At 38.7% G+C, this 14,914-nt stretch overlaps 1 protein-coding gene across 8 annotated transcripts in view; it reads left to right on the forward strand.

Moving 5' to 3' along the window:
- LOC138760560 (estrogen-related receptor gamma) overlaps positions 1-14,914 on the forward strand; it is a 255,419-nt gene that overhangs the window by 117,596 nt on the left and 122,909 nt on the right. For 2 of the 8 annotated variants that reach the window (XM_069931279.1, XM_069931280.1), the window contains one exon: positions 14,586-14,672. The exons of the other annotated variants lie outside the window; for them this stretch is intronic. In XM_069931279.1, the coding sequence (XP_069787380.1) occupies positions 14,586-14,672 (87 nt within the window). The remainder of the gene's footprint in view (positions 1-14,585; positions 14,673-14,914) is intronic. 8 annotated transcript variants of the gene reach the window in all.

Consider the following 14,914-nt stretch of genomic DNA (forward strand, 5'->3'; position numbering starts at 1 on the left):
TTATCATGTAGACGAAGGCTAACGCAGATGGATCGATAATGCTGATGGTTCATTTGTCTAAGTGATGCATTTTCTTCAGATATCTCTCAGGCATGCATTCTTGTTTTCTTTTGTTTCAGTCATTATAGAATTAGCATTTTTTTTTAGCAGATAAAGATTTCCCTGATCCAAACCGCTTTTGAATTCATACGGGGACAATAGAAACAGCAATGAAATAGACAAACATTTCCCACTTTTCAAAAGACAAAACAATCCTTGACCCTTTCAGAACAGACTTTCTTTAAAAATATCTTAACATATGTAGAATAGGAAGGGATTATCTGAGTTACTAGCTAGTGCCTTGCTTTTTAATCACGAGTGGCTATGCACCATGGTGCTTCTGAAAGGTTACTATCCACATGCATTACCTACTGGGTGCCAGGGGCACTTGTGCCTATTTGGTGCCAGGGGCACTTGTGTATACTTTGACATTTGAACACTTTGTTGGGTGTTTAGAAATTCTCAGATGCAATCATCCATTGTCATTTCAGAGGGAGATGTAAAGAAGCTCTGGTATGTTCCATTAATTTGTTCAACTGTGGCAGAGCCTAAAATGGCCTTCACTGAAATATGCAGAGGACAGCTGAGCAGTGGATCAAAACCATTGAATGGTCTAAACTAAATTCGGTATGCAGGAAAATTATTTTTTTCTTGATGCGGTCCTGCAATTGAAAGAACTTTGATGCTTAAATGGCTGTTTCCTAATTGTGTAAATGTAGTAGATGCCATATGATATGTTAACCATCCAAAAATTAAAACAAAACATGAAGTTTTACTTCACAAACATTTTAATGGAACATTATCAGGGCATCCGCTAGACAACTTTGTTATATTTTGCCATTTAACTTTGATAAACTCTAAATAAAGGAACAGATTTGGGAATTCAAACTAGGCCAATTAATTTTGACGTAGTACTCTGAATGCAATGTTCTAATTATTTGTCAATCCGTTTTTGTTTTAAAGAACCTCAGAATTTACCGTGATTTTCTGCAGTAGCTGTTGAGCTGATTGTGGCCTGATTTAACCAGAAAGGATTAAAGGTGCAACAGCACAGTGAATGATCTAACTCAGTAGCAGACAATATCATGGCAAACATTTGTACCTGATATTGATATTCAATATCTTGTTTTTCCCTGAAGTAAAAATGGATGGGGACCAAATGTTATTTTAGATCTTCAATTCACTAAAAAAAAATAATGTATCTTAATATTTTTGTTTATGACAATACTGCATTGTGGTCCCTTCATTTCAGCTGGAAAAAAAATCCTAACCTTGTCATATTGGGTGCGATGGTGCGGAAATGATAACTGTATGTTTTAGAAAGACATCTTATTTAAATCCTGAATACAGGCAGCCTTGCATTCATTGCTCAACAGCTCCTGAAAAATTGCATATGGATTAGGAGGATGAATATTCCATTATTTCAGTATATTCTGCCTATCTTCTTATTGGGACTTTATGTTAAAAAAAAACCTGCAAGGAATTTAGCCTTTCCATCTTAGACAGTGATTTTGACTGTGTGTAAAGCACTTGATATTGTATTATTTGCGTGCTGGGGCATCTTATTGTGCATGAATTTGCACTTGTTAACTTTCTTTAAAACACTACTTCAATATTTCTGGATATTTACGATGTCAGTTATTATCAAAAGTAAATAAAAATGCATGGCAGAAGGAAATGGAATATTGAACCTTTCTTTACTGCTAAATCCTTATTGAATAATCACAAAAGATGATTAAGTATTGTGTAGTTTCCACATTGGTGTTTTTCTGTAGCCTTTAAGCCCATTTGTGTTGTGGTTCTGAAAAAATAGTTAATCTTATTTGCTTTTAGACTTTGTGCGTGAGCATGGGTTGAAATATCTTTATTTGTATTTCATGCACATATGCGTTCCTCATGTTTATTATGCATTCCTGATCCATAGGTTATCTTGAGTGGGTCTGTGGCAATTAATTGATTATAATTGATTGAAACATTTTAATCAACAGAAATTTAATCAATTAATTGACTTGTTATCGAGCAAGCTGGTACAGACATAGAGTACTGTCTGCTCATTAGTCCTGGTTGCTCTGATACTATTCTTCAAAGGATTGTTTTGATATTTAGAATAAAACTTCCACATAAATATACTCTTAGACTGTTGTTTATTAAGAGCAAAAGGGATCAGTAACCTGAATCCATTAGTTTTTATTCCATCGATATACTGATCAGTTACTGCCATGTTGCAAGAGGGGAATATATGTGATGTTTAGGGAAGTTATGTAATATTGTAAGATGTAATGAAATCTTCCATAATTATGGAAATTTATAACAGTTAAATCACCAAAGTGTGAGCTGCCCTGATGGCAGGTTATACCGCTGTGCATCATTAGGCCAGACTAACTGATTCTGATGGACAATCCCATCAACTTCTATTTCACCTCAATCTCATACCCCTCTTTGCTGCCGTGTTCATGACAACTGCCTCAGGAAATTCAGTTTTGGTTAATAAGAGAAGGATTTTATGACATTAAATTTACAAACCCACCACTATCAATTTGCTTTTTCCTCCAAAAACAAAACACATATAAATCTATTTGAATTCAAGTGCCAAATTGTGTCAAACACCATGGCATTTCGATCTTTAGCCTCAGATTTAAGGGAATTTAACAACCCTTCGTCACCTAAATTGTGCATAATATGCAGATAATTTAAGGATCAAATTGCTGTATTTATGAGAGTATTATTGTGGGATGTCATGAATACTTATTGGAAGTTTGCAATGTAGGAACTTTAAAATGCCAAACGCTGATTTACTTTTAATGCTGCCATTTTGAAACTGAAAGCTAATACCATCCCATAATGGTGCACACCTTAACATACATTAGCCAGCAGCAAGGGTTCTCAGCCCCTTACTGACCTCACCAGATCACCACTATTTAAAAGGATAATAAGCTACTTACAGGTTAGTTAACCATATAACCATTTACGGAGCAGAAACAGGCCCTGGTTGATTTTTCTTCTGGTTGTTGATTTAATTCTGAAAGCATTTAATATTTTCTTTTATTACTTTCAAGTTGGAAAGTCTGCAGGTAGCAGACTGGTGCTGAATGATTTTACCGAAGCCTCCCATTATTTTGCCGACATGATTTGAAACTTCAACGGAGGGGCAAGGGTGTATTGCCTGTCAAGATAAGCTGATCATTGAAGTTCTGTTTTCCGTCTGAAGTTGGAGATGTTTGCCAGATTTTGTAGTTTGCCATTCACTCTTGTGTAAGAGATAAATAGGCTGGCTGCATTGCATTTCCTTCTTGTTAGGTAGAAACCAACATGTGGAGATTGATTTGCTGCTGTTACAAGTTGCTCTATGCTGTGGATCTCTGGAACTGAAAGAGAAGGTGCTCCTTCAGTATCTAGCTGTTCTGTGTCCATAGTCATTATCCTGGAAGAATCATGGTACTTTTAGTCCACAGCAATCCACCATCACTGCTGCATTTTGAGCCATCTTTGAAAACTGGATCATGGCTACTGCATGACAAATGCAATCCACAGACAAAATGGCTGATGGCAATTGTTGCCCTGCGTATGATGCAAACCAAACTGTCACAACAAAACATGGTGGAAAAGACCACTGGAATACCATTTCTCTATTAGGGCCACTCTACAGGAACCCTGAAATACAAAGGTGACTGGATGTAGAAGTTCAAGATGATCAGCATATGGACCAAACTTACCTTTGCAAAGAGGAAACCCTCATCCACAGTTGTACAGTGAGCAGATGAAAAGCAGGAAGAGAAAGTGGAATAGTAAAGGGAAATAAGGCAGCTTTCTTCAGCCAAAGTGTCCACAAAGAACTTATCCCAGTGTAATACTAACAATCCCAATTACAGCTCCTATGTGTTACCAGTCTCCTATCTCTCCGCCCCTCTGTCACTGTGGCTACATGGCCCCATGGCAAGTGTAAGGATTAGTATCAAGTAACAATTTGAAAGCAAATTTCTGAATGAATTGTGTCCTTTTCCTCCAAAAGACAACTAGTCAATCACACACACATCTAGTGTTTTTTTTCTGATAGTCTGCCCAACGTACCATTGGATTTACCATTAGTGGAGGAGTGGCAAGTACTTTGGAGCAGACCTTCAGCAACCCTGGGCTTAGAATTGATGGTACAGGGTACATTGTAATATGGGCTAGTTGACAGATAGCTAACTGTAGGAGCATTGAGAGAATAATTGTTGTAATTATTCAATCTTGTCATAAAAATATAGGAAAGAGGAGCAGGAGTAGCCTATCTGGCCCATTGAGCTTGCTCACCATTCAATAAGTTCATGGCTGACCCGGCCATGAACTCAGCTCCACCCACCTGCCTTATCCGCATAACTTTTATTTCCACTACTATGCAAAAAATCTATCTAACTGTCTTAAATATATTTAATGCGGCAGCCTTGGGCAGAGAAAAGTATTAACTCTCTCATGTTCTGTATCATAACACTATAGGCTTGTTTCCATGACTCTAGAAAGTGCATTGCATGATTGTATGACAAATATTACCCAGAGGTAACATTCCTGGTGGCACTGGTTGCCAAACCACACACAGCACGGTTAGCGTAGCTGTTCGCACAATGCAATTACAGTGCCAGCGACTTGCCACATAGGCTACTCCTGCTCCTCTTTCCTATATTTTTATGACAAGATTGAATAATTACAACGATTATTCTCTCAATGCTCCTACAGTTAGCTATCTGTCAGCTAGCCCATATTACAATGTACCCTGTACCATCAATTCTAAGCCCAGGGTTGCTGAAGGTCTGCTCCAAAGTACTTGCCACTCCTCCACTAATGGCAATCCAATGGTACGTTGGGCAGACTATCAGAAAAAAAACACTAGATGTATGTGTGATTGACTAGTTGTCTTTTGGAGGAAAAGGACACAATTCATTCAGAAATTTGCTTTCAAATTGTTACTTGATACTAATCCTTATACTTGCCATGAGGCCATGTAGCCACAGTGACAGAGGGGCGGAGAGATAGGAGACTGGTAACACATAGGAGCTGTAATTGGTACATTTTCCACATGCCCTGCATGGATTTTTCCCAGATGCTTTGATTTCCTTCCACCCTCTGAAATGTACAGTGTTGGGAGCTTGTCTGGTTGTAGTTAGGCAGAATAGGTTCCAATGTCCAGAATTGGCTTCTACAGTGTTGTCAATAAATTTGATTTTAAAATTTTTTAACCATGGTCAGTATTTATACAATTAACGCCAAACGGCCACACAAAACATGATTGAGAAGATCACTGGCTTCATTAAAGTCTATTTTCCAGTGTGTTGTGCTCACAGTGAACAGATGTTACTATCACTTCCTTGAAGTAAATTGTACTTGAAACAGTGTGCAAAGCCTGATCATCAGGCTCAACTCCTCCGTGCTCCCTGATAACACTGGACAACAATTTTTTTTTCAGGTTTGCTTCCTGAAAAAAAAAAGGGCATTATGATAGACATCTTCAAGATGAATATAAAGATAATTTCCAGATTTGTTGAAGTTAGAGAAACATTAAATTAACTTTCATTGAATTGAGTACCTGTGAGCCAAGCTCTCAGGTTGACCTGCTCATGTTGCACATAAAATGTGAGGAGCCCAGGGTTTATCTTGGTCACCAATTTTACAACCGAAGTTGAGTTTATGGGCTTTCTCAATAAATGTAGCAATGCTATCTATTTCTTTGAGCCTTGTGTACACTCACCACAAATGTAACGGAATGCATCCAATTATTGCGATATTGACGAGATATTTCTGCTGCTCTGAATTTTCCTGGTGACAATAAATTTTATTGTTAAGTACACTCATGATTCTATTGCCTGAATAATATATGCATTAACATACGTTCAATCTATATGAATGTAATGCACAGCATCTGAATACGTGAGCTACGTTAATAGCCTGTCTGTATCTATCCTGGCTAAATGTGCCCAACCCCAAATCAAAATTTTCATAGCATCTTCACTGAGTGCATGCCCAGATTTGCTTGGACTGTCAAAATCAGCTTGTTTTGTGGGCAATGGAGCAGTGGACTTAAAATATGACAGAAAATCACAAAAATAGGTTGTATCTCTAAAAAAATATGTGATTGGAATATTTTAAGAATATTTTTTGTGATCAGCAGTCCAAAATACATAATATACACTCAAAAGTGTTTAGGAAGCAACATTTTCATTGTCCAGTGTAATGAATGCAGGTTTCTAGCAGACATCTCAATGATTGTTGCGCACACCCATGGCCCATGGAAATACTAATCAAGCTCTTTGGATTGAAACCTGTGTGCAATTTCACACACATTGTGAGCCAACATGGTCATTCACCTTTTGCCTGGAATCTTTATGGGTCATTTGTACCTCAAGTTATACCATACGCACATCTCAGCTCTGGTATCTTCCAAAAAATGCAGTTGCAGTTCCAATATCTGAGTTAGTATCAGGGGAGTGTGAAATAGAGTGACGGTGTGTTTCCACCATCACTCTCTTCTTTCTGTTATAGCACTGCCAATACAGCTTGTGTGTCTGTGAGAGGAAAGGCACAAGTGTAGACTGTAGAAAATTGTAACGTTCCTTGTAATAAGATTATTTGACTCCCTTACCTACTTGATTCATATATCTTCATTCTACACTGATCAAGGCCTTGCCGATTGAATGAATAGGGGAAGTACCAATTAAATGTAGTGAATTATTGAAAGTCTTCACCAATATGTAATGAACAAGACCGAATTGCTTTAAGCATTATTGATGAGGCATTAGCTGGGCTCACTGTTAAATAGCCTTCTAAGTGTTTGGAACAGTTTCAAAGAATTTGTATATTCATTATAAGTAAAAGATCACTTGAATACTTGAGATGGATAATGAAAGATAAATCAATGATTTTGGTGTTTTTTCTCCAACAAGATTAGACCAAAATATTGGAGTTTTAACTAAAAGATCTGAAGTTAGATTTAAGCACGTTCACTGTGAATGTCATGAAAAGAGAGAAAATCAAAAGTATATATATTGCACTGGTCATATGTGCTAGACCTTAGATGTCATACTGTAGCTAAAGCTTGGGACAGCTATGCTGGAAACATCCAAGACTGGTGGTACTGTTATCAATTTTGTTCTGGAAATAGTTCATAAATGACGTGAGGTATCTGCTACTGGCCATGAACTTTGCATCATTTGGTCCTGCCCTTTCTTTATCTCTCTTTCTTCATCCCGGGAGATAAAATCTCAACAGACATCTACAAACCCACCAACTCCCACAGCTATCTCAACTACACCTCTTTACACCCTGCCCCCTATAAGTCTACCATTCCTTTCTCTCAATTCCTCTGGTTCTGTCGCATCTGCTCCCAGGGTGAGGTCTTCTATGCCAGACCATCTGAAATGCCCTCATTCAGAAAATGTAGCTTCCCTCTACCACCCATCAATTCGGCCCTCACCCACTTATCCTCCATTACCTGCATATCTGTCCTGGCCCATTCCGCTCCCACTCGCAGTAAGGATAGGATTCCACTTATCCCCACCACCCAACCAGCCTCTGCATACAACGTATCATCTTCTGCCATTTCCACCATCTACTACACGATTTCACTAACATACAAATATTCTCTTCTCCTCCTCTCTCCACCTTCCACAGGGACTGCTCCCTCCATGACGTCCTCGTGCACTCCTTCCTTCCCATCAATTACATCTACCTTTGTGATGCAGGAGGTGCTGCACTTGCTCCTACACCTCCTCCCTCACCACCATTCGGGAACCCAAACAGTCCTTCCAAGTGAAGCAATACTTGTGAATCTTCATGGGGTCATCTACTACATCTTGTGCTCCCATTGTTGTCTCGTCTCCATCGGAGAGACTGGATGCTGATTGGGAGATGCTTTGTTGAGCACCTCAGCTCTGTCTGGCAGAAGCAAAATCTATTTATTTATTTATCTGTATAGATGAAATACTTGTCCTGCATATGTATTGTTTGTTTGTGGGTAAAGTTTGGTTTTATGTCTGCTCTTTTTGCACTGAGGACCAGAGAACGCTGTTTCAATTGGCTGCACTTGTACAATCAGATGACAATAAATGTCATATAAATAGTCCCAATTTCCCACCATCTTGCCAACATGTCTGCCGTGGTCTCACACACTGCCAGACTGAGACTATTGCAAATTAGAGAAACATCGCCTTGTGGTGATACAACCACACTCCTATGGCCTACTGCAGGGGACAACCACTGTACCTGCAGGTAGGCAACCTGAGAGGGTGGACCCACCTGCCCGCTGTCAATCACCAGCCTGTATAAAGACTCCTTTGGGAGTCAGTCAGGCACGTGGAGCCAGGAAGGTACAGAGACCTATGTGTGCACAAATTTAAGCTGATTAAAGCCTGTTGAACAGTCTACAAACTTTGTGTCTGAATTCTTCACAGAGCAATGCTCACACACCTAATCTTCCGTTAGGACACCCTCCAACTGGATGGCATCAATGTTGACCTCTGGTTTCTATTAGCCTCATCCCTCCCCCTCCCCCATCTATCCTTGCATCTCCTTTCCTCTAACTCTGTCTCTCTCTCTCTCTCTCTCTTCCTTTTTCCTCTGTCTCCTTTCCTCCAGCTCTGCATTCAGAGATAACCCACAACCTCTTCCCCAATCAGTTCTCACTTTTCCTCTCTCCTGTCCTTCTATCAATATCCAATTAACACCCTTTGTCTGTCAATCTGTATTTCTTCCCCTGCCCTTTCTTTTAATTAAGGCACCTGCCTGCTGTTCACTCGTACCTTGAAGAAGGGCTCAGGCCTGAAACATTGTTTACATATATTTACCTCCTATGAACACTGTGAGATATGCTGAGTTTCTGTGTATTTATTTTTATCAGAAATTCCAATAATGGCTAATACAATCTCCTCCATGGGATTTGGGCATGTTGTATTTGCCGTAGGCATCTTGTCCTTCCAGCAGAAAGAATATATTGTCAAAATGCTGTTCAATATGTTCTGCCACACCTCACCAACTTGACCTCCTCCCCCTCTCCACATTATCCTACCTTCAGTTTTCACTGTCACCTAAATTTCCAGCTCCCGTGTCCCATCTCTCACCTAAAGATGGAATGGCTGAAGCTTTCCACTTTTGTCTTGTAGTGTGTCCAGGAACTGATGAAACCTTATGGAAGCAAGTGGGAGTGAGCCTTGGGAATCAACATCATTAAGACAAATGCAGTATTATTTCTTTGTTATTCAGGATATTTCTCCAGCCAGCTGTAGATCACATTAATTTGAAACATTATTAAATATAAGTTTAAAAAAAGCAGCGATTGTAAAGAATACTAAATATTTTGAGGTAACATTATTATTTTTTGTTTTGGCCTTAATTAGTAAAATATTGTGCTATCAAATCCATATCTTTTCCATCTGGCAAGACAGGTTTGCTTTATGTCTGCCAGCTTTTTTTTACAACTGATAGTTGGAAATGTGAATGAGATTTCTGAATGAACATTTGGTGTAAAATGACTGTCAAGATAATATTCTCATTGAAGTATGCAAAAAGAAGAAACTCTTTTCAAAAATGTTGCCAAAACATAGTCTGTTATTAAAAGAATTAAGAACAACTTGAATCAATGAAGAGCAATTGGACATCTGTGACACATGCACAGGTGCAAATGTGTCTGTAAAAACAAATGGGTATTTTACCAGCACTGGTGACAGTAGCTGCTCTTTCACAAGTGCTGTGGATACATACAAGTACTGTCAATATGTTGCACAAGTGGAGGAACCCCTGAGTCTCCAAACTTCTCACCTCCTTGGTGAGAGTTTCATTTTATTCTGTGGACACACTGGTCCTTTCAAAGATGTAAGCTTTTCCTTTTAAATTTAATAGTGTAGCGTGCTACTACTGACACTTAAGTGTTTCACATGTGGGAGTTATTTTCGATTTCTACACTTATGAAATTATGGTCCCTTTAGGCAGTGAAGTGATCAGCCATGCCCATAGAATAAACTGTTTTGTACTGGCGCTGAGTAGAGATCATTGCCAGTTCAGAATATCGCTGCAGCCCTACGTTTCCTTGGGAACTGACCTAACTTCTTGCAGTCATTTCCACACTTTGTTCCATGCTTTGAATCCCTTTCTGTCATAGAAGAAAAAAATGATTTGATCGCCCAATTTGTTCTGACATAAAGAGATGTTTAGCTTTGTGAGAGGTGGTGGCAGTGGTGATGGGCTATGTCTGACTGACAACTGAACAGTGTGTCTGCCGGGGCAGTTCACCACACGTCCTTTCATATTCTTGTTATGTCCTGTGTGATTGGTGTTTGATCTCTGCAGCTAAATATCAACAGACCATTGGACTTTAGGGGGGGGAGAGGAAATTCCTGGAATTTACCACCATGCTGTACTGTGAACTGAGACTATGCGGTGAATATGCAATTATGATAAATTGGAGAGCAGCACCTTCATACTAGATTTTGTCTTTGTTCCTTTAAGAACAATATTACAGTCAGGTTGAAATGATTCAGATGTGATCAATCAATGCAGATTTCTCTCTACCATTCTGCAATAATAAGGTCGAGTATATACAAGGAGCAAGCAATTGAATTTCTAGCTGCTGGTCAACCTTTCAACTACTGTATCGTAATGTGTATGTTGCATACTAGTTTTGTTTTAAAAGTCTGCTTCCTAATATGGATGCATGTAGATATCCATTTCCAAACCACTGGTAAAGCCTGAAATTAATTCATTTTTTTTCCCCTCTGGTGGGTGAAAGTATCTTCCCATTGCTCTTCAAAGTTTAGATGATGTAGATTAAGTGTATTGAGTCCAAATGAATAAGTTATGAAAATATAACCAGAGGACCTTTATTATTTTCTTTCCTTTGTGCTTTTTAAACTGAAGGAATTGTTTGGAGTCATTTTAAGTGGTTTAGATTTAACAGTAGTCAATTATGTTATAAAAGTAAAGAAATTGTAGAGAGGCTTTTTTTTTGCTTTTATAAATCAGTAGAGGGTCATATAGCAGATGAATGTAAAATGTAAAGATTCCTTCATTGTTAGAATATGTTGAATAATTTACGATCTGACATAAAAGTCTTGGTTACTTTTGCCATTTAAAATGTGTTTCAAAGTCTCTGCAATACATGAACATATTGTAGGCTCAGATGTATCCTTTTCTTTAATGCTGTAAGACATAAAACTACTTGTAGTTAGCACTAAGCTGAATAGCCAAACCAATCTAAATAATGTATTCTAGATAGTGACTGTTTTTAATTGGCTTGCAGCAACATGACATTTTGAATCATCCTGTGAAATTATACAGTACCTTACAAAAAGAAGCTTCTTTAGTTTATTTTGATGGGAGAACAATCAATTTGATAAGTGGTAACACATCTCATTGTCTCAGATTAATTATACTAATTGCTTGATGTTAGCCTTCAGAATAAGCCGAGCCTGAAGAGGAGCAAGGCTATAACCCTTTGCATGCAGTATGTGTGCCAGTTCCAGTTGCCTGCACACAGGCTGGTTACAGCATTATTAGAATTCAGGTCTACACCTTCGCTGTCAGTACTGGTTCTGCTGTAGTCAAGTTCCTGCTCTGAGCAGAGCAAATCTTTGCTCAGTTAAGTGAGCTTCAGTCACTCTTCCACTTTCAAAGGGCTTGTCCAACAGCCGAAGTTTGTTAGGCTTTTGGAACTTCACCTGAATGAGATATTGACAGGGCATTGTTACCTGGTCAACTCCAAATAAGACAGAGAAAAAATAAATTAACATTGAATAACAGTTGATTTCAAAGCATGTAGCTTCCAGAGAGATGGTGCATGTTAAGATTATTTTTTACATTTTTACAAAAATTAGAGATAGAGCACAGTAACAGGCCCTTCCGGCCCATGAGCCCATTCCACCCATTTATACCCAATTAACCTACAACCCCAGTATGCTTTGAAGGGTGGGAGGAAACCGGAGAACCTGGAGAAAACCCACAGAAACACGGGGAGAACGTACAAACTCCTTACAGACAGCGCCAGATTTTGATTGGAATTTGCTTGTGTTAGCATTGTCCTCCCAGGCTATCACTCCAACTTTTTTTTTACACTTTACCCAATTTATTTAACATTTGCTTTCTCTTCTAGAGATGCCACCATTGAGGTGACTCTATTTGTCGCATGAGGAACTCCCATTTTTTATTAAATTCAGAAGTGCCATTTGCAGCCTAACACAGTATCCTGTGAGGCATTGCAGTGTTGATTAGCAGAAAAAACAAATCCCTTGTGGGTGCGGCACAATTTCCTGCCCTCCTGTAAATTCAGAACAGCTGAGAGTCAAGCAGCAACCCTATATATCTGATGCACCTGGTCTCAAGGATTGGGTTACTGCAACTTCATTGTGCTTTTAAAGGTCAGTACTCAGCATGTGCTGCATTTCTTCAGAGGTGCTTATCCAGCAGCTTATTCCATGATAACACATTTGCCGACTCAAGCCACCACAAAACAAAAAGAATGAAAAGCATTTCAAGCGTCTCATTTCCCAAAGCAAGCATGCAGTCATAATGAGGAGACATAAGTGACTTCTGATACTGGAATCTGGAGCAGAAGGAGTACATGATCCAGTCTAGGTGAAGGTTCTCAACCCAAAAGATCAACTGTCCATTTCCCTCCACAGATGCTGCCTGACTTGTTGAGTTCCTCCATCAGTTCATTTGTCTTTGGTGCGATAGTCTGCTTTTGATGCCCATTATAGGCCCTTTAAATGTACTGTAGGAAAGGAGGAGTCAGGCCAATAAAAATTGCAATTGGTGCGTAAATTTATAAGAAAAACAATCAGAAGAATTGTTGTATAATTAACACATTATCCCTGCTTTCTCGTGCAATATTTTGGCTTCATGCCAGGACATTTTTTAATTGGAAAGCACTGTAGCAAGCAAAAACTTCTTCTTATTGAATTATCTTTGTCGATCGAATATCAGAATGTACTGGGAATTAATTCATGCCTCAGCAAATACACTGTTAATTGTGCATAAGCATCAATGGAATGTCAATTAAATGACAGGAATAGTGTCATTGTAAGTTTTGGATATTTTGTTTTGTTTGTTGGTTTACTTTTTGGTGTTTCTTCCCTCATTTCTCCCCATCATCCAGCATCCATTTGCATGATAATGCTGGATGCATTTGGCACATACCTCTGCATCACCTTCTCACCATCATGCTTTGTTTATTCAACCAGTAAAAATTCATTTGAATCTAACCAATGTAGGATTGCATTACACAAGAAAGTCTGCAGGCGCTGTGATTGTAATTTAATATAAAAGAAAGTCCTGGACAAACTCAACAAGACATGCAGCGTTCTAATGCAGCAAAGATATATAACCAATGTTTCAGGCCGGAGCCCTTCGACAAAGCAGGAATAAAGTGATGAGAGGGGACCACAGACCCACAATTAAGAGGTCATAGGTGGATATGGGTGGGAAGACTGAAGAGACAACAGGTTTTAGTGAGAAGAAAAGTAGTAAAATAAGAAGCAGTTCCATCTGTTCCCCTTAATTTCCCATTTGGTAGGATTAGTTAAAATGGCTTCCTAATTTTCTCAAGGCAAAAAATTGATGCAAAGGATGATAATGTGCTTTGTGGAATGAATGATTAATATGGATTGCAGAGTTTCAAAACAATCAGTGTATTTCTCTTTTTTTTGTGTTAATACATTCCTTACTCGATGCTGGTCTGATGGTGAATCAACTCAGTATTCAAAGTTAAAATCTGAGCCATACTCTTACATGTGATAGTACAATACAGAGTAAGGTGCAGGATAGGAACAGACCTTTTGACCCAGCAAGTCTGCCCCACCCGGCAGCCACCCAATTGTACTAACCTTCATCAAACCTGTCTTTTTTATGTTCTTCTCACATTTCTATCAGCTGCCCACAAAATCTGCCACCTGCACAAAGACAAAGGGGAAATTGCATTGGCAAGTTCACCTATTCATTCGAATGTCTCTGTTTTGAGGGGGAGGGAACCGGAGCATCTTGAGGAAACCCAGGCATTCACAGGGAGAACCTGTGAACTCCACACTGACATCAGCTCGGGTCTGGATTGAGCCCTGGCCACTGCCTGTGAAGCAGCATTTCTGCAAGCTATACAATTATGAGTCCATTCACTTTGATCAAGAGTCTAGTTTCTAGTTTGTTGGAGGAAAGGAACTATACTCTATATTTGTGGATATATATATATATATATATATATATATATATGATATTCTTCCTTAACCATCATTTATTTTTTTGTCCAATAAATCTGGATAGGAATTTAGAAGAACTTTTCAAGGGTTAAATCTAAATTCATGATCCTCTGGTGGTGGAATCTAGTGTTCTGGAATTGAGTTTCCACAATTGGCCACCGACATAGGGATAATCCTTTGCATCTCTCTGGATATGCTTCATCTTATTATAAGGAAAGGAGATATATGCTAAAAGATATACTGTAACAGCTTAGCTCTATAATTGAAAGATTCCTAAATAACATATCTCTATTTGGCCAGTAATTAAGAGAATTTTTAAACTTAAATTTTATTAAACAGCTTACCAGTGCTTCCTTACTTTGCCGTGCGTAACTACAGAGCTGTGACGCATCGAATCAGTTGCAGTATCCACATCCAACCACTGAGGTCAGTATTCATTGACATGGCTGAAGCTCTATCAATCTGCCCCGATTATTTTGACATTTTGTATTGTTTCACCGTTGCCCTGCCTAGCCTCATCTTGTCTGTATGATTGAATTTGGCAGATGGCACTTTTCAGGCCAATAAATTAACATTATGTTGAACTTTGATACAATGTGTGGTGCAGGTTATAATTTAACAGTACCCGCTGGGAAGTCATTTTCAATTACATTAAGTGTGAGACTTTA

Source organism: Narcine bancroftii, chromosome 4 (genome assembly GCF_036971445.1).
Source record: "Narcine bancroftii isolate sNarBan1 chromosome 4, sNarBan1.hap1, whole genome shotgun sequence".
Taxonomy (NCBI): domain Eukaryota; kingdom Metazoa; phylum Chordata; class Chondrichthyes; order Torpediniformes; family Narcinidae; genus Narcine; species Narcine bancroftii.